This window comes from Strix uralensis, chromosome Z, assembly GCF_047716275.1.
Source record: "Strix uralensis isolate ZFMK-TIS-50842 chromosome Z, bStrUra1, whole genome shotgun sequence".
NCBI classification, from domain to species: Eukaryota; Metazoa; Chordata; class Aves; order Strigiformes; family Strigidae; genus Strix; species Strix uralensis.
The window spans coordinates 92,461,919-92,485,108 of record NC_134012.1 but is presented as its reverse complement, the minus strand read 5'-3'; the positions used below and the strand labels follow the sequence as shown (position 1 = coordinate 92,485,108).

Below are 23,190 nucleotides of genomic sequence, written 5' to 3'. Positions count from 1 at the left end.
CCAAACGCCATGGAGCAGCCCACAAAGTGACTAGCCATCAGGGGAATTTTGTTTTTATGCCTCTTTTCATCTTGTATCTGCATAGCTTGGCCATGTCTTTCTGCACACAGTAGACCTATCCTTCCCTGTGACGCACTGGCGTGTCTTGCAACACTATTTGCAACCCCGCCAGTTTCCTTGCCAGCATCACCCTGCTGCCTGTACAGCCGTTCTCCACCGAGAGCTGGGAGAGTGGGAGTGTTCAGTGAAGTAAGAGCAAGAGAAGTATTATAACAAATCAGAGCAGGAGCACCAATCTTTACCTCAATCTTTCCAAAGGCCTGTGCCCATTTACCACAAATGGGGTAAGAAAACTCTTTTGGGATGACCTGGCACTTGGGAAAGTTCCCTTTCAAACCCTAGTAACTAAAGGGCTGCTAGAGGTACTGAAAAAAGAATGTCTATTCCTTCTCATACTGTTTATTTTTACTTTGGTGTAGATCTCTGCATCCTCTTTATCCATTAACCGGTATCTTGTACCAGTGGGTCCATAAGATGTAGGAATGGATTCACACCCCTGCCTCTTTCCCTTACCCCACTGACTCAGCTTTGGGATCAGTGTCTTTCAGTCCCACAAAGTTCTTAATATCTTGTGTTTTGGAGTAGGAGTTCAGGTATCTACTAACCTCTTACCTCTTTCTTCTACCTCCTGATGTAGAATGGCTGCATAGTTTTTTGTCTGTATTTTAATCTCCCTGAACTTTTGTTTACCTTTTTGTCTCTGTCACCACACTGCACAGATGGCTTTGTTCGTGTTCCCTGCAGTGATGTTATTTTCCCAGTGTCTCAGCTTTTCTACCCTCCTTTTCATCTTTCAAAGTGTTTTTGCAATAGAGGTCTGGACCATTATCCCCTATTTTATATTTGGGAAAACTGAGACACTGAGAAGTGAAGCTGCTCAACACAGGAGCAGGAGAGAAGGGCCCTCCTCCAGGGTTCTGTCCCCTGCGACAAGAGCATCTTCATAAACATGTTTCTACTGAATACATTTGATAGCATGCACCAGCAAGCAATAAGTACCAATATTACACTTCAAACTACACTTCAGGGGAAAAAAAGTGGTCAGGAGCTGCAGTTCCAGGAATATATTACAGTCCTGAAAAGTGGTCCCTTCCTGCAAGCATTTGATATTAAGCAGAAAATTACATAAACAAATCACAAGTCTCACAGGCCAGGCTGTTCCCCAGACATTTTAAAGGTTGGTCTCAGTATACAGGCTTACTTCTTCATTCTATCATCTTCCTTTTCCAGCAAAATGTATTTCCAGAATTGCCTTGTGAATGGTTTCATGCTCTTTGCTCAGTTAATTTTCTCAGGAACTTACTCTTTCTCATTATCATCCAAACTACTGTAATCCAGACAGAACTCCTCAGTGTTTCATTTATGTCACACATCTGTGATCAGTGTAAAGAGTTGCCTCTCCACCAATCTGTCACATCTGACAATTTCTTCTCCATGCAAGTCTCAGTCATATAAGGAGCTTGCAACTAAAAAGGTGAAGAAAAACACATGATCTTAAAAAGTAAGTAAAAAATGCACAACTTTCCTCCTAAGGCACCTTCTCAGTTGTAAGTTTGGAGGCTAGGTCCATGTTTGTGTCTGTTTCATCTGCTGTGCAAGGTGTCTATAGAAAAGTGGAGACCAGAGAAGAGTCAACAAAACTAAGAACAGTATTTTCAGCAAGGGTTTCAATTTGGTTTGTAGGTTGCCTACAGAATTAATACAAGTGGAAGCATTAGAAGACCTCTTATTACCACTGAAGCCTTTCAGCTTAATGAGGATGGCTTACACAATACATTCAGATACAGGAGAGATGGTTCACATAAAGTTTATGTAAGAAAGGTCCCTTGAGCCTGATTCTACCTCTGTGTCTTCATAGCTTTCAATTAACACTGCAGGTGGGCACAGAAACACTTTCAGCTCATTATTCTCTTTTCAAATACCATGGACATAAGATATTTATCTGAAATAGCCCTTTGTAGATCTTTTAAATTCCATTATCATTAAGAAGACAGGCATGGGAAAGAGATACTGTTTTCCTTACCTATTAGTTCCATCTTCTGCAGGGTAGAAGCAGCTTTGTGCATTAATTTAAGATTTGCAACATCTGTGCTGCTGGAAAAAGCTACCTGAAATGTAAATCTTCAGAACAATGATAGATTGAAGCTGAACACAGACCGGGAATGTTACTGGCTCAAATATCGAGAAGCCTCCCAATGAAATAAAAAATGGTAAATAAATTGCAGTCTCTCTGGGTGATCATTCTCATTATCTGGCTATACAAGATAACAAGAGAATCACTGAAGAAACGTTGTCATTAGCTGTTAATTGAAGGCACTTTCAGAAAGCGCTGCTTAAACCTTGAAAGATTGACTGTCTTTCCAACCGCTACCTAATGTGTATGTTAGAGCTATATTAAAGCAGTCTTATTAGGTCCCTGACCCCAGTATCACAGCTCAGAGACAGCTTCTGATGCTTTAGATGAAATTCGCGTTTTAAAAAGCTCATCTACATATAGCCTAACCCCTGGGCATATCTTCAACATCCTTTGCTGCATACAGATCTATCTAATGACGCTAGTGTTGTACAAACACAAGATACCTAAGTGCGTTTTAATGACCTTCAAAAGAGGCAGCAGAGTCCCGGCCCATTATGATGTATAATCACATAATGTACCAACGACGCAAATCATAACGATTAGCCTGGAAGCTAAGTGCAGCTATCTCAGGACACGATTTTAGGTTTGCTTGCTCTTCACTGCTCTTTCGCATACCTTCTTTCGCTCTTACCATCTTCCTCTCCTTATTCCCAGACCTTTTATTTTCACTCACTAATGGGAGCCCATTAGTCTTAAAGAGGGTCTTCTGTCAAGATAATAATTCCTAGGTGAGACATCTCACTTCCTGTGAAGCAGCCAGCCTCTACCCTACCTGTAACCTGTGCTCTAACCTGACAAAACTTGGGAGGCTTTCAATTTACTTTAAACTGGTTACATTTCCATTTAAACTCTTCTCTGTCTCTGCAATCATTGAAGTAAAAATCCATTTTGTACCTACTTTACCTCCAAAGCAGTATTTTCAATCTAAGTTATGGGACCATTTATCATCTCTGGAAACTGGGCATCACCACAAGAGCTTGTGTAAAGTGCCTGCAGAACCATAGCTTTTAACTGAAGGGTGTGATGTGGGGTGATCCTGAGACAGCACACAGAGGTGGCCTGAGCCCAACAGAATTGGGGCACAGAAACAGAAATAGGGTCACTGTCAGAAAACAGTCAAAACAGCTCAAGTGGTTCATCTATGCCAGAGATCAGCAATTTAATTGTAATCTGTGTTTCATCCAGCTTGCACACCCAGTAGGATAAATATATGCGAAGAATGACACTAAGACTGCGTTATGTTTAATCAAAGGATAGCTGATATACAACTACCCTGTCTCTATCTGGTTTTTTATGCTTCCACTTCTGCAGTATTTGCAAACATCTGAAGCAGAGCAATAGTCAACACTGAGTACACACCTGTGCTTACATAGGGAAAAGTAATTCACTCGAATTTCCCACCTCAGTCATTTCAAGAGCTATCAAGAAGCTGTGAACTATTTCCTGTTTGCAGGAGAGCTAATAGACTTTAACATAGCAAAATTAAATTATTCTGCTCTTACACTATGTAAAATCCCTGCAGAATTGCTTTGAGCAGAAATGGATATTAAATTGCACAAACAGTACAGTTTAGGGCCATTTACTCCAACTGCTCCAAGGGCTTTTCAGATATAACTAGTCCCCGAGCTATAGTGGGGCAGGGTTCAGGGAATTTGTGACTGCTTTTGAAGTTTCCCAAACCATCTGTATGGCTGAACTCCAGTTTGAGCTGCTAGGTCTCAGGTCCAGCTTTTACATCAAGCAAATTACGGAGGTAGTTGCTTCCTGCCATCATAGCCACGATAATCCTGAGGTGCTGTCAGTGACCCATACACAAAGAGACAACGTGTGGCATCTTAATTACACAGAAGACATGCCAAACAGATTTTAATTTACAACCATGCCCAGCACCTTGAATTCAGACACTCCTGCTCATCCTGCATAAACATTTCAGTAATTGTTCTACATTTCCATTGCACCAGTGGGTATCCAACTGCATTAACACGACATGTTTTAAATCCAGAAATGAAAAGTACACCATGTAAAACAGAGGCTAGTATAGTGGTTCATAGAGAGCCAAGACATATCTCACAAAAGCGTGGCCATGTGGAGAACACAGATGCTGAAGCTGCATTCTCCCCCCACTTCAGTTTAACTCTTCACTGTCTCTACTCCCTGCTGCATCCAACAGCTGTACTGTATGACTTCTCCTGAAGAACATAATTTTGTAAGGTGCTCCAGAAGTAGCCTAGGTCTCATAACATCAATACAGCCTACAGGAGGTAATTATCACAGTGAAGGTGTTTTCTTATGGGAGAAGAATCCAAGCCACTAACAATCAGTAAACAGCGTTTCTTACTGAGGCCCTGGAAAGAGGACCTCCTGCTCCTTCTGTCAGTGTGACTCCTTTAGACTTCTACCTGTAGATGACTGATAAAAAGAAGAGTTTGGAAAATCACTTTCCAGTCACATATCCCCACAAAGAGCACAAACTAACAGAGGCAGTTGAACACAGAACAGTATATGATAATGACCTGATTCAAGACCTCAGCTATTCAGAGTCTCTTACTATAAACGCAACGCATTCCCCCTTCAACTGCAGTTAACTGCCAGGCTGACAAGTCATTCACCCACAAATTGTGACATTTGCTGGCAATATGTTTTTGTATTTCTTCCCCCACTTAAAACAGCACATTTCAGCTGGCAGCCAGGGCTGGCATGCTGCTTTTTCCTTGAAAGAGGAGAGTATGGCTCTTCTGGCAGCATAGGCTGCCTTATCATCTGATTGTCTCCTCAAAGCTGTGGTGCTCACCAGCCCAGAGAGCCTCAGCATCTGCTGCAATCCCTGGAGGGATGGAGTGAGGTTGGGATCACAGCACTCCTTGCACATGCATGCAGGCCAGCGCTTACTGCTAGAGTCATGACTGCATCAACTGGTCCTCAAAGGCAGGATCCAGCTTCGTGGAGCCACCGCAGCTGGGCTACGCTGATTCACGGATTCTGCTGGCACAGCAAAAGGAGGGGGTTGGTGCATCTCATGTCTTATTCAAGATGACTGTCACAAAAACACCGCAGGTGAAAAAAATAGAGTCTCTAAGCATGAGACTCCTACATCTGTTTAAGTCTGTGAGGTGAGTAAGCGTCCATGTATCTCTGCAATGTGAAGACTCATCCCTGCTTCAGAAACAGGAGATTAAATTTTACCTGAGCAAGCTTGGTATTTTATATGCAAACTATTACATGGTCTAAACATCTCTTCTTTTTAATAAACTTTCCTCAGTTGAGGCAACAAAGGGAAGAAAGTTTCAAGGTCTAAAACAAGTGTATTTGACATAACTGCCTCGGTAGCTCCCTTGTAAAACCATTTTCAGCTGGAGGAACTTCACATTTCCATTCAGATCTCTCTAGCTGAACGTGTTGCACCAGTGTTGGGATTTAAGAAAAAAAGGCAACATTTTTGTTCTCTTGTTTTAAAAGAAAAATGTTGGGGTGGGGGTGGGGCTGGGGACACGACAACAAGACTTCAATGCAGAATTACTGGAGCAACACTGTACTTACACTGCAATGAAAACTGCAGTCTTACTCGAGCCCTGTCAAGATATAAGGATTTAAGAACAACAGACAAGTCACACCAGGATGGAAGAGGCTGCTTTCATCTCAGCCAGTAAGAGAGCCATCTGTTAAGAGATTCACTTATGTTGTTGGAGTAACAATTCCACAGCTGTTCTCCATGAATTAAAAAGAAAGTACAAATCTAAAATAATTGTGTGTGTTTCAGAAGATGGTTAAAGAGCTCTATTTCTTTTTGCGGCGTTTCAGAACAATACAAGAAGTGAGATGCCACTGGCAAACTCCTTTCTCAGGAGAAAACAGGAAAGCATGTCACTTTAATCCAAAACATACCAGTGGTCTTCTACATCTTATAACTCAAGGAGTTTCATTACATCCTGTAACAGATCATTTGAGAACTGTATTAAGGTATTGATCCCTGTCTGCTAAGTATACCTCCCAAACAAACTACAGAAACATTCAGAATTGAAGACCCCGAATATTATGTGTTACCTGCAAACAGAGGTGGAAGTGAAACGAAGCACCTCTTCCCTAGCAAAACCTCCAAACTCTTCCCTAGCAAAAGAACCACTTAACTAGAGCTCTTCTTTTTAGTCAAGTGAAAGCTCCTCTCCTGTTTCTGTTTATTTTAACAACTAGGACAAGCTTCATGCAAACTGGCACCTATTCAAACACTGCAGGAGCACAAGATGTCAGTTTTCATGTCCTGTGCCCAAGCCAACTAAAGTAATTACTGAAGACCCTACTCAAACCATCTCCCGTGTCATCTGAAATGCCCTTGGCTCCCAGTGCAACAAGTGGATGAAGAAGAGTCTGTATTCAGACTGCTGGCTCCAGATGTCAATCTCAGCCAGTGTGATGACTTTTCAGAAGCCAGGATATGACAGCTTTAGACAGTGAGTACCCTGAATTGTTCACTGCTCTCTTGAACCTAGGTGCATATGGTCCCAATCCCTACTCGATCCTGTGCAGCTTTAGCTTGTTTCTTTCTGTGCCAGCTGCGACATTGCCACTCTCATTTCTCCATGAACACTGTGATGAATGAAGGTGTGCACCACAGCCTTTAATTAGTACAGTCAGCAAAGCACTTTCATAAAGCAGTAAACCTCGATCGTCAAGGTGCAACTCTGCATAAGGAAAGGGATTAAAATCCAAGCACAACTGTGGAACTCTAAATTACAGTCACTACTACTCTTTCCTGTACAGAAATCTACATATTTTTTTTTACCCTGCAGGTACCAAAACCATGACTGAAACTAATTAACTGTAGCTCTTTCAGGAACATTGCCTAATAGATCTTGGTAAGGCAAAGATAAATTACTTTCTATTTAAACCAGAATAATGTGGAAAGGCCTGGGAATGTTAAAAAAATAATAAACATAAAAGAATGTAATAATGACTTTCATTTTTTCAAAAAGCTAAACTGTTCTGCTTTTAAGAGACTGTCTTCTCAACTTTATGGACTCACAGAACATCACTGGGTGCGGAGGCTGTGCAGCACCATAAAGTTCAGGGCTACCGCTCCAAGCCACCAGTGTCATTTTCCACTGGATGGTTTTCATTTAGAATTCACCTATTCTATCTGGAAGTCTAATTGTAGCCAAGTATATTTTCAGGTTGTTCAAGGTATAATAAAGAATCAATTAGCTTAGAAAGGCAGCTTTAACTTTATAATTAGAAATGTTTGCTATTTCAGGTGGCTTCTCCTTCGCCTGTTTATAACCTGCCTATTATACCTTTCAGCATGTTGTAAAAATAAACTATGACAAGCTGCAGAGTGATTCACAGATACAATAAGAAACAGGGAAGAGAGGAACTACGCAGGAGGAGCCTGGATAACCCCGAGACAGTGGAGTATCTGGATATCCACAAGCAAAGTGCTTTCCCTTAGGAGTGAGGATCAACAAGGAGTGTCTGCACTTGATTCCCAGGAGGCCCATTAAACACAAGGTGGCAATGGAAATCGGTCCCCATTTCCCCACATATGAGATGTGAATAGGTTTATCATTAGTTTTCAGAGGCACATGCAATTACTATGCATTGGTAGCCACCATCTCAGTGTAACATGGCCCCTACTACTCACTGGAACAGCTAGAGATGCTTCTCCAACCACTCCATAGCCCCATTTAATCCTAAGACTCCAGACCCTTCAGTGCTGCTGGCAGCAACCCAGCCTCTCCTAGGAAATGTGACTGATAGCAGCCTGCAGTGCTGGGGGGCAAGGCAGGCCTGTCTGAAGAGCCATGCAGTCCCTCCAAGTTAAACATTAACATGTGAAAACAGATCTATTGCTAGCAAGGGACTGCAAGTTCACCATCCTGGGGGACGACCAATACTGTTTTCCTTTGCAGCTGGTTTGGTGAGATCAAGAGCGAGATTAGTACAAGGTGTGTTTCATAAATAATTTTTTATATGGGCTCTGGTATAGCAGAATTTGGTCTTCATTAAAATCTGTAGTTTTCTGTCCAAATAGCTTTGTAATGACTCTTGGTTATTGTCTTTGCTGGACTGGAACTGGCAGTTCAAATGTGAAAGGTTTTCTACCATCTCATCAGCTCTCAGACTCCGTAATTTGCCTCTTTGAGGAGGACTATGAAAACCATGCTAGGGAAGACAGAGAAAACAGAAGCTTGAATTTAAAATGCCCAGAGTCAGTTGTTCCAGGATGAGTGGAAGGGTCATAGATAGGTGGTTGAATGAAAAAATGAATTTTCTTTAACCTCATGGGAGACTTTTCTTTATGAATACTTTTCTACTGTTGCCCCTGAACTGGATGTTAAGGGGCAGTGCTGAGCAGCAAGCATTTCCAATTGCTGTATTTTCTGCCCTGTATCAATGCAAGTTATTTTCTCTTTAAAATGCACAAGGCCATGATCGCCATTCCAGAATATTCAAGCAAGCACCACATATCAACTCTTCTAAAGACTCTCTCTCCCTCTTCTACCTGTTAGCACTGTTTGGACATTGCTACAAGCATCCTGAATGACATGGGTGATACAGATAAACCCTCCTTAAGTCCACGTGTCACAAATATCCTCTGAACAGTCACAAAAAGGAGGTCCAGGAACCTACTAAAAAAAGAAAGCAGAGATGGATATAATTAGAAGATCGGACAGCGCCTCTTCTGAGAAGTTCTGTGTGGCTGCTGAATCCTCCTGCTGCATTGCTACAAGCTGTACCAACAACCAGCATCCTCCTGTCCACCCCGTGCACAGGCAGCTGCCAGCCAGCCGCATGCTGACAGCGCTGGGAGCGCAGCTCTGGATGCCAGCAGTATATGGGTCACCCTGGTCAGGCTGCACAGAAGTTCAGTGAGCATAAGGACATGGCTTGGGGGAGGTTTCCTCCCCTTTCGCTACTATTTTTTGGGTGTTCTGTATCAAGTGGACACGTCACTGATGGCTGTTTTTTCTGTTTTGTAGCTTTTGTCAGCACTGAAATTTCCATGCTTAAGATGCAACACAAGATAGCAGACCACACTCTGTTCACAGTCCACCAAGGAAACCTGAAGAAAAACCTTTTCTTTTAATGGCTTGAATGCTTGAATTTTACATTAGCATAACAGCATGCTTCTGCAGACCCCACTGCCTTGTTAAGCACTTGTCACTGTCAAAACAAAATTACGAGAGAGAATGTAACATCTAAGATTAAGTTATCCTCTTTCTGTATATAAGAACATTAATGTCTCTATATAATCAACATTTAAAAGGTATGTTTGTATTTAATATCTTTTGTATTAAATTCCCATTAGGCTGCCTAGCCAGGTGATCTGTTTAAACATGCAGAATATTGAAGAGATGACAGGAACCAGCTATCTTGGCTCTTATGCCTAAAAAGAGAGAAATCCTGAATCCTAAAACTGCATTTACATTTATTGCAGACAAGAAAGGAAACTTCTGACTTTGCAACCTGAGGAAACATTAGTTCTGGCCTAAGGAGGCAAGCTATGAATTAGATGATTGGATAAATTCTGTGACTCTCTTGATTAGGAATGTTTAACAAGAGATTAAAAATAAAATTATTGCAAGTTTCAACATAAACAAGGGGATCAGAGAAGCTGTCATATTACTGCCTGTCCCACTAAACAGGCTGCAGCAGATGGACAGGCTGGCCAAAAAGCAGAGATGCCCAGGGCTTTTGCACTGATCTCCCTCCTGCAGCGTCCGTGTCTGCAGTGCTCCCTGGATGCAGGACATTCCAGATCACATTCTCCCAGCTACAAGGGTTTAAATAAATTAGACTTTTACCTATTATAAAATACTCTCCTGGTGTAATATGACTAGCTGTGTGATGATACTATGTCCCATATGCCTTGCTGTCTTCATATCTGCTTTACCGCAGCTCTGCCCACAGCAGGTACCAGTAGCGTATGCAGAGCAGTGAGATCCATCTACAGAACAGAGGTACCTAGATCTCACCTTAGGCTTAGATACACAATACTCATACACAGAACAGCAACTGAGTGGCCATACATTCATTACATGAGATGTGTATCAGACTAACTAGCATCTCCCCACTAATATTCTGCAGAGAAGGATTTGGTTTATTATATCCAGACAGCACAATTGGCTCTCAGTGTTGAAACTCACTTGAATGTGACAAGTTCCTCCTGCACTGTGGTCCTTCCAAGGATCACCATCTCTCTGCCATACAAATGACCTTTGCAGGCAAAGGATCAGCCACATGTCCCAAGAGAGGTGTGTCTGCTCTGAAGTCGTTTATTTTATACAGTTGTCAGGTTAAAACTGTCTGCAAGATCCCGTAAAGCAGGAGCAGGTGCTCTCTGGAGTTGCTTTCTTCAGTAGTTAGCGTTGCCTTGCATGTCAGCTAACACGGGGGCAGTTTTATGTCTGCAGTGCTGTCGTCCTCCTTTTCATCCAAGGCTCCAATAATTTTCCCACCTCCACACTGGCCATGGTGCTGCATCATCACACCAGCAGCTCCCGGCTCATCAGCAAAAAAGAAATTGAGGGTTTTCTGAGGCTCTTCAGGTTCTCCCTGAGCCCAAGAGATAAAAGACCTTAAAATAAAGTCAGTGTAAAATGGTTGCAGATAACATGGTTGTGCTAGCAGACTCCAGCCAATGGGGAGGAAAGGATAACTCTAAGCCATTTGAGAGTTAAAATCATGTCACTGAGCCTTTGGAAGTTTTTTAGGGCCATAATAATACCCTGGCCATAATGATAGGCAACAGACACCTAGCTATCTCAACTGCAGAAGTTTACAGAGAAGAAAAAAGAAAGAATTTTCTTTCAAGCCTGTGGCATCTTTAATAGGATTCCCAGGCCTAAGGTAGAGAACAAGAAATGCAGGGAAGAGAAATGGAAATGCTAGAGATTAACTAATTTTAGAATCAACCACATGCTTGTTTGCTTGCAGCTGGTGAGTGACCTTTGCATTATTCTCAGCTAGCAGGAAATTCCAGTCTACGTTAATAAGCAGAATATTGTTCACTGTTCCAACAGCGCTTGCTTTAAAGGTTTTATTGCACACACAGTACTCAGTCATTTTCTATCCACGTCTTCACACTCTGCTCATCTCAATGCACCTGAATCAACCCAGTGGTTTGCAACAGTGGTAACCACCAACAGTGGTGGCTCCCTCAAATGAGACACTCTACTTACTTTTACACAGGAATGGAGAAAGAGGCTATGCTGCAACAGGCATTTCCAGATGGCTACTGCTACAAGACAGTGACTTTCAACCAGAGATTCACCCCAAATTTTCTGAGATTATTTTAGTGGAGGATTTCATGGATGATTAGATGAAGACAAACGGGGTGCCATTTGTTGTAGATACACAGTTCTCAGTAAACTCAATAATGGCTGTACACAGACCTGACTGGATTTCCAGATTCTGGCTGCAACCTGCTGAAATATGAATTCAAGCTTTGGATTGTTTTCAGCCACAACCAAGCATTTAAAAAGGAAGCTGCAGCTCAGTGATGAATCACTGTCTTCAAAATGTAATTGGAAAAAGGTTTTAAATTACTATTACAGAAATATTCTTCTCATCTTCTTCCATACTACAGAAAGCACGACTGTGCAAGGTACTGAAGTGTTCTCCACTTGCGTAGGAAAGCCCTGTCTCAACTAACTGAAAGTGGTGGCAACGATCCTGCCCACACAGTGCCTTCTCCCTGCTTTGCCCCACACACCCAAGGCGTACTGCTGTCTCCAGTAGTGGCCGCATTTTGGCAGAAGGGAAAGCGGGTGTCACTGTAAGAAGCACTGAATGAGTTTCTACAGTTTCTCCAGACAGTTTCTCCAATCTAATCGAAGTTTTATGGATATTTAAATACAGACAAACAAGTGGAGTTTAGCACAGCATCCAGTACTTTAATGGACTTTCTTGCAGATAGCAGGAAGCATTGTTTGGATGCTGGGGAACATAGTTTGGTTCCACACACAATCTCTAGTCACCCTCATCTCATTTGGGAACATCAGGTGTCATCTTTCATGCCCTGGCCAACCCTCTTCCAAACACAGGCTGCTGGCTGCAAATGCCCCCCTGCTCCTCTCTGGTCTGTTGCACCTCTGCTAGCTAGCTGCTGCCTCACAGCATGCCTTACTGCAACAGTGAGGGTGCATCCCTTCCCTCCCTATTTTTCTGGCTGATAAGACTCACAGGCTGGCTGAGGTTTGCACAAACCTCTGGAGTCACCCAGTCCAACCTCCACCCTGCTCAAGCAAGGCCACCTAGAGCTGGATGCCCAGGACCACAATACGGCTTTTGAATATCCCCAGGGATGGAGACTCCACCTCCGTGGGAAATGCTCCATCAGAGAACAGTATGTTTCTGTTGCCTCCCACAACCTGCATTAATCTCAAGGGAAGAGCAAACCCAGGCAGGCAAGCGAGTGCTTGCTCCGCTGCGCTGAAGTGGAAAGTTGCCTTGCAAAGGTCACCGGTGAAAATTTCTGCAGCAGTGTTAAGTGCAGGAATCCTGGCTTACGCTAGGTCTGAGGCATTCAAATCCCACAAGCATACACTCTTCTTCTTTTCTAGTAAGAAGACATTTAACCAGCTAGGGAAAACATCCAATTAAACATTTCCCTGCAGGTCATAACCATAGCTAGAAATTCTTAATTAACAAGTTGAAACTCATTTACAAAAAGCTTATTAACATTTTCAGGACTAGTATACTCAGCTTGCCAATCAGAAAGTAGCCTGAAACACCACACAGGAGTCACCAGATTAGAAGGTGGCCAGGAGGTTTACCTCTTTTACATTTGACTCCTTTTTCTTTTGTATTCATCTCAGCTCATATATAGCAAGTTTTGGAAAGAAGTATCTAACCTGCAGAAGGTACATTTATCTCAGGTTTGGGGTTTTTTTTTATAAGAAAAAGAGTTTTTAGAGCTGTAGTTTATCACTGTTTTTGGAAAGTATGTCAAGGTGTTTACTGTCAAAGACATTGATTTGAAGGTTTTGACTCATTTAAGGGTCAGTGGCCCCAGCTGATCATCAAAATGCTAGAGCAATTAGATTTAAAAAAATTTACCAATTTGCCAATTCCTTTCATAAAATTAACACTGTTGCCTTCACGTTGTAAGGCACTGATTTGAGGGGCAACAGCTTTCCACCTCAGTGCCCTGATTTAAGTTGTAGATTTTATTAGCAGTTGCTTATGTAGGCCAATACAAAACGAAACAGCAGCCCAGGACTCAGTCCCTAACAGACAGATGACCACACCTGCCAGAAAAGCAAACCTTCCATGTGAAAGCAGTAAATCCCTGACCCCACTGCTTCTGCATGTGAGGCAATGCAATGCTGTCCTCCATCTGCAGACAGACAGGACTTCTGCGGCCGCTTGTGCTCTGTCCACCAGCAGCACAGTCAGAACAATCTGGGTACTTCTGTTAGGGTGGAGAAAAGGATCATGAGCAGTGAAACTTAACAAAACTAGCTCTGTTTTACTCTGCTGATTTTGGAACAGCCTGATGGGCAGCTATCAGTTATTGAAAAAGACAGATCAAAAAAAGGATGTGGGAAAAGACAATGAAAATCTCTCTTGTTCACAGCCCAAACAACATGGCTTCAAAGATACAACGTTCCTCCTTTCCAGCAATGAAACCAGCTGGAAGACCCATCTCAGATACCTTACTTTCTGTAGGTACTGACTAAATGGGACTCCACCCTACTAAAAACCAGGACCACTTTAGCAGGAATCCTGGCATCTCTTAATTCCAGCAGCAGCCATGGCAGACAATGCAATGTCTCTCCCCCAGTCTCTTGTCCCAGCTCTGAGATATCAGGTGCATTAAGGATGTTTCTTGAGACCTGTATGAGCGCCAAGACTGTTGTGCTACTGTGCCACATGCAAAACCAGCGTCCAAGTTTCCCAAAGCTTGTGCCCTTTTTCAAAGGTCAGACAGGTGTGCAATCTTGGAGAAGGCGGAGATGGGTTTCTGGGAGAATGAACCTGCTCTGTTGTTCTCAAGCACTGCATCCCCTCTCCTCTCCCTTTACCACTATCCTCAGCCAACTCGGAGGACGCTGCCCCACTCTGGCTGTGCACAGACAGAAAGAAGGACCCTGGGAGGATGAGGGTTTACGGATCATGATGACTTACATTTCATAGCGCCATCTGAGCAAAACAAGATGAGCCTCCCCTGCACTGCAGCATTACAGAGAGCAGCTCTAAAATCTAAGATAATGGGAGAAAAGCCACATCCCCCAAGACCCTTCCTTCCCTGTTTGATTGAAATGAGCAATTAGCAGTTAGCAAAACCATACCTAGAGCTGCAGGCTGGTGGCAGAAATAGGAGAGGGCTGGGAGAGATGCCCTGGGCTGTGCAGAGAGAACAGCTTGTCTCCACAGGGACAAGCACAGCGCAGTGAACTGCCTTCCCTGCAGAAGTGACTGAGCAAGCGAAGCTCAGCGTGCCAGGGCTCAATCTATCAGCACCGTGTGTAGTAGACTGACTCTCTTTAGTCCAGAGCATCATCATCTCTGCTGACTGCCGGCATCTGACCCACCCCTCATTTGGCTACTGATTTCACACCCTCTCTACAGGCTGGAAATGTTTAGGACATCCTTGTTATCCACCATATGAGAACGTGTTTGCACAAAGTTCTCAGGGCACGCTGAGATCATTACCCAGCACTGCTGTAAGAAGCAGATGGTTTGCACTGAATCTGCTGGCAGGCTGCTAGTCACACCCGTCCCTGCCCACGCCAGGTGAGGGGCCTGAGAAGGAACTACTCTCAAAGCCAGGCTACCAAGGCACCGCTCTCCTGTGAGACTCACACATGCTGGCAAAGTCGGGTGACAAGATGACTTTGTGCAAGGGCACAATCACTGCACTTTTCCCCAGAACATTAGAGCTGCAGAGAGGAATAAATTTTTATTTTGATTTAGATTTTGAAAGGAATTCATACAAGCAAAAGAAGGAACTCTGTTAATGAAAATGGAGCACAGCAGGACTTGAGTGGCTACACTCTGTTGTGATGTGATGGACAGCTAATTCATTTAAAGCATCTTAAGCACTAGCGCAGGTTTCTCCAATGCAGTTCTCCCAAATACATCTTTTACTGAATTGAAGTCTGTGTGGGAGAGGGAAAAGCCAGCATTATTGTAACTGTCGCTTTCACAGAGCAATTTAATCTGTTGCTTAGGTTTTTGGTTTTTTCTTTTCTTCTTCTGCCTGAAGGAAATTGCAATCTATCATTTAAATGAAAAAAAAAAAAAAAAACGAAAAATGCACCCCAACCAATATACAGAGGAACATTGGGCTACTGGGGACAATAGGAGATGCATTAGAGAACGAGGAACAAAAAAGCCAAAGCACAGGGTGGAAGGAATAAGCTTACAGCCTTAAAAACAAGATGAAAGTTAACATGATGCTCAGAGAGGCCTTTCTGAATCTTCTCATACAGTCCTAACCCCCAACTGCTGTGCTTCCATGTGGTCAAAGTCCACCTTTCACTAACATGCTTTGTACCTTACAAGTTGTTACTCTGTTGGTTGTTAGATTACACTACCATACCATTCTTTTTTTCCCCTAAAAATCAACCCTTCTAAAAAAGTAACAGGCTGTTCTGTGACCAGGAAAAGTAATAAAGCTTGGTTACACAAAAATTTGTTTATTTTGACCTTTAGCCATCCTTTCCCCAGCTCACTGCAATATCCCTCCTAGACCATCACTGTCAGGAAGCAGAAAGCATCATGCAGACCAGGCGAGAGCCAGGAGTGCATGGCCCAGCTTGCAGGAAGCTGGCACACAGACCCCAACCTGCTTGAATTCTGTCCATCCTTCCCACAGTGGGGCACTCATTCGGGTCTCTTCTACCCTACTGCTGTTCTTCAGTGAACCTGCAATATGGGAACCTAATTATCTTTGGTAAAGAGCTTTAAAATTTTGTTGGTATCCACCAACAAAAACATCTGTCAGGGGAAAATGGACAGACACACTGTCACATAAGCCTCCTGTCCTTCTGCAACCAAACTACATTATGGAGACAGGCTCTACACTTCAACAATTATCTCAGAACACACCTTCATGTTTCCATGTGCTGCTGAAAATCACTGTCATTATCCTGTGTGCCACAGAGGTGCTTCGAAGCAGCACTTACCACAGCTAAGTGGGGCAAATCAATGGCATTCTGGGCATTCACCTGCATATTAACCAAGATGATTAAATGTTCAATAGCATTTACCTCTAGAGATTTGAACAATATTTAAAGACTGAAACACTGCAGACATTTTGTGCATGTGCCTCAAAAACTGGAAGAAATTAGTGAGACGATTCCCAGGATCACCCTTCTTCTTTGACTCCCCGTCCCCTTCCATTGTGCATGCATCAACACAGCCTCTGTATTAAAATCCTTTTCTAGTCACCCAAAGCTATGAAAATGCAAGTTTTTAATTTCTAGTTAGACTCATTAGACACAGATGTGATTCTTCCAAACCCACTCAAGCATTTATAAGGGTCAGCTGACATGGTATTCCAGTCTTTCATAGAAATTAAAGCATGGCTCCACATTTGGAAACCAATTCTAAAAATATCACTGCAGAATTCAAAGTTAGCAAATCTCAATGGCCCAGATCAAACACGCTCCACTTAAGTTCTCTAGGAACATTTTCCTAGTGAGCAGTGTGCAATGTAACCCTGTGGCAGGATCCTTTCCCCCACCTAGAACTGAAGTTTTGAATGCTTTTAAGGACTCACAACCTTATTCTGCCAGAGTTGGTGGTGTCAGACTGCATGATTTGGCCTGCACCACTTCCATCACAAGTGATGTTGCATGAAGCAGCATGATGATCTTCAGCGACCATCCAGTTCTGAACTGAGCTGCTCTTATAAAAAGAACATCTTCCTACCAAGGCAGATGAGAGCTAACCCAGCCAGCAAATGTGGAAGAATACCACCACCACAAGTCAGGACCACTCTCTGGATGAAGCTTTCAGAAGTCAAAGTCATCCTTTCTAGTTTAGAGTTCCAGCTCTTTATGCCCAATTCTTTTCCTTATTTGCTCTGTACCCTACCCACTTCATCAAAGTTTTTAAGTCTGACACAGAAGAAAAGAAAACCCAGTGAGCCTCACCTCCTCAAGTAAACCAGCCTTTGAATCACAGAAGTGTTGGTGGTAAACATTTGTTGACTCAGTAAGGGACAGTGGGAGGCTTCCTGGAAGAACATGCCTGCCCTATGCACAACTGTGGCCCTTTCCACCCAGTTCCACACAGGGCACTGTATTGTGTTTATGGTGATGTTAACAGAAGGATTTTCAGGCCTCAGACTCCCTAGAAAATTCAGCCTGTCTTCCCAGCACTGCAGTAAGCCAGGGCTGATGAACTTTATACCTCAAGATTAGGACCAAAACTATTGAATAATACGGTGAATAACACTGTATAATAGAATGATTGTTAGTCCATGGGCAGCTATTTCTAGAAGGAAGTTTATTCTTTTTGCAGTGATTCCACAAGTAGACATTCTTCTATGGTGAAAGCACAACTTTATTAGAACAGCTGAATCTTTAGCAATGTAATAAGCTTTACGAAACAGCAAATAGTGCAAATAAACATTTATTAATTAGAACAACAGAAACTCAACCAACAGAACATGATGAAATAAGGGTCCATAAAGCTTTACTGAACATTAGAGTGGAGATGCAGCTGTGCTATACCAATCAGAGAAGCATGAAGGCACAGGGCTTCACCAGGTCAGAATGACCTGGTACATAGAACTGGCAAGAGAAAATCTTTGTCTCCTGACAGTTTATCCTTTGCAGCACTGGTTGTTTTCATTGCCTTGAACTGCAAGGTAAAGATAGCAGGATGACTTTAAGTGATTACCCTTATTAACATCAGTGACTTAAAAACAAAATCAGCAAGCATGGAACATAAATTTAAGTTGCTGACTAACTTTCCATTTATGCATTAGTTTTACTCTGATGACTGGTCTCTTCATTTTTCAGGCAAGGTTAACTTTCAATTTGCCACTAAATCTAGTCTTACATCATAGTTACTATTTTTGCTTCTGGTAACAGTCTGCATACAAAAGTAACCACCCATTGTTATGTTTATCCAGTCTCTGGTGTGATGATACATTAATCTGATTTCCCTCGCCCCAAACACCTACTCTTCTGCTGAAGCTACATTCAAATACAAACTGAAAGTCAAGTGCATAAATCAAACTTTTAAAAAGCAATGACAACTCTCAAAAGCACTGCACATTTAAGATTATAAATGCAGATTTTGAAGCAACGTGTTGCAAAATTGATCAAATTTCTGAGCACAGGTCCAACAAGATTTCAGAACAAACAGGTCTCTGCCTCAGACCTTCTCTGCCTCTGGAAAAGTAAGCTTTCTTCCCTTTTTCCAACTTCAAATTGATTTCTCAACTGTGAAATTATTATTCAACTAGTTCAGCTTAACCTGAAAAAAAAAAAAAAATCTTTCTCATGCCCCTGAAGAGACGATTAACAAAGAATCTTATGATTTCAATGTCAAACGTAGGCACCAGGTGTTCAGACAGTGACTTTTCCAGTTTGCTGGTTTGACTGTGAAGTGTTGATATGACGTGTTCTTCTTAATGTTTTATTTATACGAGCTTCCTTCACACAGGCTGATTCTGAAATAAATATTTGTCTTGAATCTTTAAAATAGCTGATTACATATCTAAAATCAAACTCAATTATGTTATCCAGTGAAATGCCTGGCAAGATCCATATGATTACCTGTTACCATCTGACAGACCTGGGTTGAGACTACAACTATGAGCAATAATATCATAATCCAAATTTCTCTAGCAAAGCTCTGTTTCTGCATGTCTCTTCACAATTTCCCTTCCACTACACCCCCAAGCATCTCCCTCTCTTTCTTAAAGTGTGTAGTAACCCCTACATTCCCTGCTTTTGCAGTAATATTCCCAGAAGCTTTCTTTAAACTTGGATATAAAAGTGTTTCTCTGCTTAACCGTCTCTTCCACACAGAACCTCAATAAGTGCTTGCTTGAAAGAAGGGGAGTTGAAGAGTATCGGAGAACAGGCTGACAACTAACCAGACATCTCTGAAGCTATTTGTCTCCAGGGTGCAGAAATGTGTCTTGCTCATACTGGTGCAGAACACACACATACACCTAACCAGATGCTGCTTTCTCCTCCAGCAGCAGAAAGCAGGACTGCTTATTCACAGAAGTGATAAAAGCAATGTGCAGCCTTGAGTATTTGTAAGAAAAACAATCCTCTCCACTTTTGAATTCTGTTCTGCTGATGACCAGGTGTTGAGAAGTGCACTGCAAAATAAGCAGGTATCCCAAAATCAGAGTCATTAATGCTTTAAGTGATTAACTGAGTGACTTATCTACCCATTAATGTATTGACAAGAATTTCTCAAAGTGCCATTTAAAATACAGCAGCCGAAAAAGCTGGATGTTGATCAAAATTAAAGGTATTTTTTATGCTGCAACTGCTTTTGCTTTCTGACATGTTGATTCCTTTACCTGTACTGTCAAGGGGCTGGCACTGGCTATGCAACCCACTTTACAGGGGCAGGAATATAAAAGGGGTCTAGCAGAAGGCAGAGGCTTCTCTCCCTGTAAATTCGGAAAAGGAAGGAAATTTTGCCAATTTGTTTAGAAAAAGAGGCTGGTGCTGAGAGGATCACTGCAGTCATCAGCCACTGCTAAAAGTGCACTCCCAATCCATATACCAAAGTGTTATATTTAATGTTCCCTGGAAAAGCTCTCTCCATCCCACCAGGTTTTAGTGGCAGGTTTGTGTCTACCAAGGTTTCAGAAATTCTGACTTTGGAAGAGATTTGACTTTCAAGGGCTCTGTCTTCCCATCAGAAGTCTTGCTAGAGGTCACTGGCCTCTGGCATTTCTTCACCAGCCCTATTGCTGCCTAATTACAGCTTAATTGCTGCTTTCATGGAAGAAATCCCATCCCACTGAACACCCGACAAGCCTGTGGCTCCCTCTTCTGTGTGTGGGGCTGATGGATGAGTTGCTGCTTTGAAGTTCTCCAGGGGTGCTTTTTCTCTGCTCTCCTACAACTTGTTATTGATGTGACAGCCTGCATCACATCTCAGGTGGTCCTATGACCTGCATGCTGGTGCCTGCTGTCACCCCCTTGCCAACAGCTACACCTTGTCACAAAAAAACCCCACCTCCTTTAAAACCTCTGCTGGGAAATTGCAAGCCATCTTTCCTTAGCTGCTTCATCTGCAGTCTGCTGCAGGCACACACAAAGCTCAGTGGCTCTCACACCAAGGACAGAAACCCGCAATTGCACACAAACACATCTTGCTGTGCCCCAGTATTTAAAGTAGGATCTGACCCCACGGCAATCTGAAGTAACGTAGGGGGACAGCAGCGGGAGGGCTGGCAGTAAGGAAGACTGCTTAAGAAAGGCATGTTTAGTGATACCTCTGAAAGCAAACTGGCCCATCTGCAGAACTGGGTCATGCAAAATACCAACAACTTAATCAAGAAAAGGTCTCAACCAAAACAACTCCCTGCACAGGAAAGCCTCAAATCTCTGCTGAGCACGACTGTATGGATGTTTGTGAGTAAAAGGGCTGCATCATGGACCTGAGTGCCTTACAGACTGGCTAGGAGATTACATCGCACCTTCAGTCCTTTAGGTCTAACTAGCCCTCGAGAGACAAAACCCTACACAGTAGCTCAAAGCCAGAACAAAGGCACATCAATACTACAATCAATTGGCACCAACTTTTTACATCAGTTTTTTCCATACAACACACTGACCCAGCAGTCGTCTAGCAGAAGTTTCTGTTTTAGCTCACACACTTACTATATTTGATGTGACTGTCCTGAAACAAAAATTTACTAGAAAAAAAAAAAGTCCTGTGTAGTTGCTCCTTTGAACATAGCCCTCCAAAATCATCTGGAGGAATCTTCACATAAGCCTCCGTATGCCCACCCATTCACTTATTTTATAGGCACAGCCAAGGCATACAGGTAATTTAAAACTCTTATCTGATGGCTTTTACAGGAGAATTGTAGAGGTCTTCCATTGTTTCCAGTTGTCTCCAGAGCCTAGTGCACCATGGCAGCATAGGAGTCACCTACAGAAATCACCAAAACTGTCTGAAAAAGGTTTACTGAGCAAAAATAGAACAGATACCAGAGGCAAATCCACACAGCTTGCCCTGTTCTGAAACACTTTCCCAACAGCTGCAGGATGCAAAAAATCCTCCTCTCAAAACACCTTTCAGTCAGTGTTTTAGAAGGGATGGCAATATTGCCAGCAATCCCCTTTTACTCTGCAAAAGCTCTAAAGACTGCTCCCAGTAATCATTGCTTTTCAGAAACCAGAAATATATGCAACTCTATGCAATATTCTGCAGCACTTAGAAGTTGCTTGGTAATTTAATTTCAGTTTAGTTCAGCAAGTGACTGTTAAGAGAAATCAAGTTTTCTTCCCTGTTTTTTAAGCAAGGACACTTGTGCCCAGCTTTCCACACTGCCACCCCTGCAGAGTTACCTAGAAAACACATCCTTTAGGACCCATAAAACTAAAGTCAAATAAGTGAACATCAAAAAATCTCCCTCCAGACTCTCTCTACACAAGTAACCTCACTGGAAGCAGCTCAAATGTGTTAGTAAGTGAAGACATGTTACCAAGAGGCAATACAACCTCTGCATGACTGGAACGCACCCTTGCATAGCTTAGAGGCAAACGTCTTCCATCTGGCTTAAAAAAAAAAAAAATTCAGTGTTCCAAGGGACTCACTACTATCTAAGTTACTGCAGTGCAGCTGAAACACAACTCCACTTAGCTTTCAACAAGGTATCTAAGGTATATTTTCATCAGGAAAGCACAAAGCTCACTGAAGAGGCTAAATTACCTGCCTTTTGGGACAGACTTTGCAGTCCTGTGGGGCTCCATGCTGAAATGCCTGGACAGAGACGCTTAGTTTAACATTAATTCAGGCATCTCCACACTATGCTGGAGTTGTTGACGTGGTTACAGCACAGATGCATCCTCAGATGTTCCTGGAAATGGAGAAGAGTACTGCATACCCATTCATTTTCCCATGTGTTTGTAACAGCCATCACCACCATAAAGCTGAGGACTGACTACATAATATCCTATCCCATACTGGACAGGGGGTTATTTCTATGAAAGAGACTTAATAAACCCATTAGAAGAAAAAGATACATAGCTCATAATGAAAGAGATAGTTAGATCCCATATCAGTTAGCTGAAAGACACAGCCAAATCACTAAGTTGTAAGAGACATAAATTGTTACAGAAATGTTTTTTTATTTCTGGTAAAGATACATTCATGTACTTTTTTTCTATATAAAAGTGAAACCATTTCAGAACTGTAGGTCCTGTATTAAGCCAGCTTGTAACATTGTGTCTGTAGGAACAAGAGGAATGGTGGCTATTCAAGCAGAACAGGGGACATGGACGTCACACTCATTGTAAAGTGATGTTTCTAGCCTACAATGGCTGCTGACTACTGTCTGACAGCAGTGAGAATCACCCGAGGTTATAAAGACAAAAATCAATGCTGCAAGATCCCATTAGAGATCATCTGTGGAACACAAGTGTCTAATGCTCAGGAGCCATTAGGTTCCCTACACTGGGAACTCATTGCCACGATAGGTTTAATTTTTCTTTGGGCTGTTTTTGTTGGAGAATTCCCACTGCTTCCAAGAGAGCAATGAGGTGCTGAGCATCAAAGGAAAGTTGATGTGAACAGCCTATTCATTTAGTTTTGTTTTACCCTCACCTGCCTTGTTGGTTTCTTAGGAAGGTGGCCAGTACCTCCACTGGGAGACCTGCCAGAATCTGAGACATTGCTGAAGCGTAAACTCAAAATTCACTTTTTAACCTTAGGTATGCAGGATAAGTCTTGTGTGGTTCCGATGTATTTGCCTCGACCACCCAGGAAGCAAAGCAAAGAGACTTAAACAGAAAACCCATTCCACAGTGGAAAGACATTTAAAAAATAATCAATTG

At 42.5% G+C, this 23,190-nt stretch overlaps 1 protein-coding gene across 4 annotated transcripts in view; it reads right to left on the bottom strand.

Moving 5' to 3' along the window:
• FAM219A (family with sequence similarity 219 member A) overlaps positions 1 to 23,190 on the bottom strand; it is a 106,229-nt gene that overhangs the window by 63,812 nt on the left and 19,227 nt on the right. For 2 of the 4 annotated variants that reach the window (XM_074857253.1, XM_074857252.1), the window contains exon 2: positions 10,336 to 10,744. The exons of the other annotated variants lie outside the window; for them this stretch is intronic. In XM_074857253.1, the coding sequence (XP_074713354.1) occupies positions 10,336 to 10,431 (96 nt within the window). In that variant the 5' untranslated portion in view covers positions 10,432 to 10,744. The remainder of the gene's footprint in view (positions 1 to 10,335; positions 10,745 to 23,190) is intronic. 4 annotated transcript variants of the gene reach the window in all.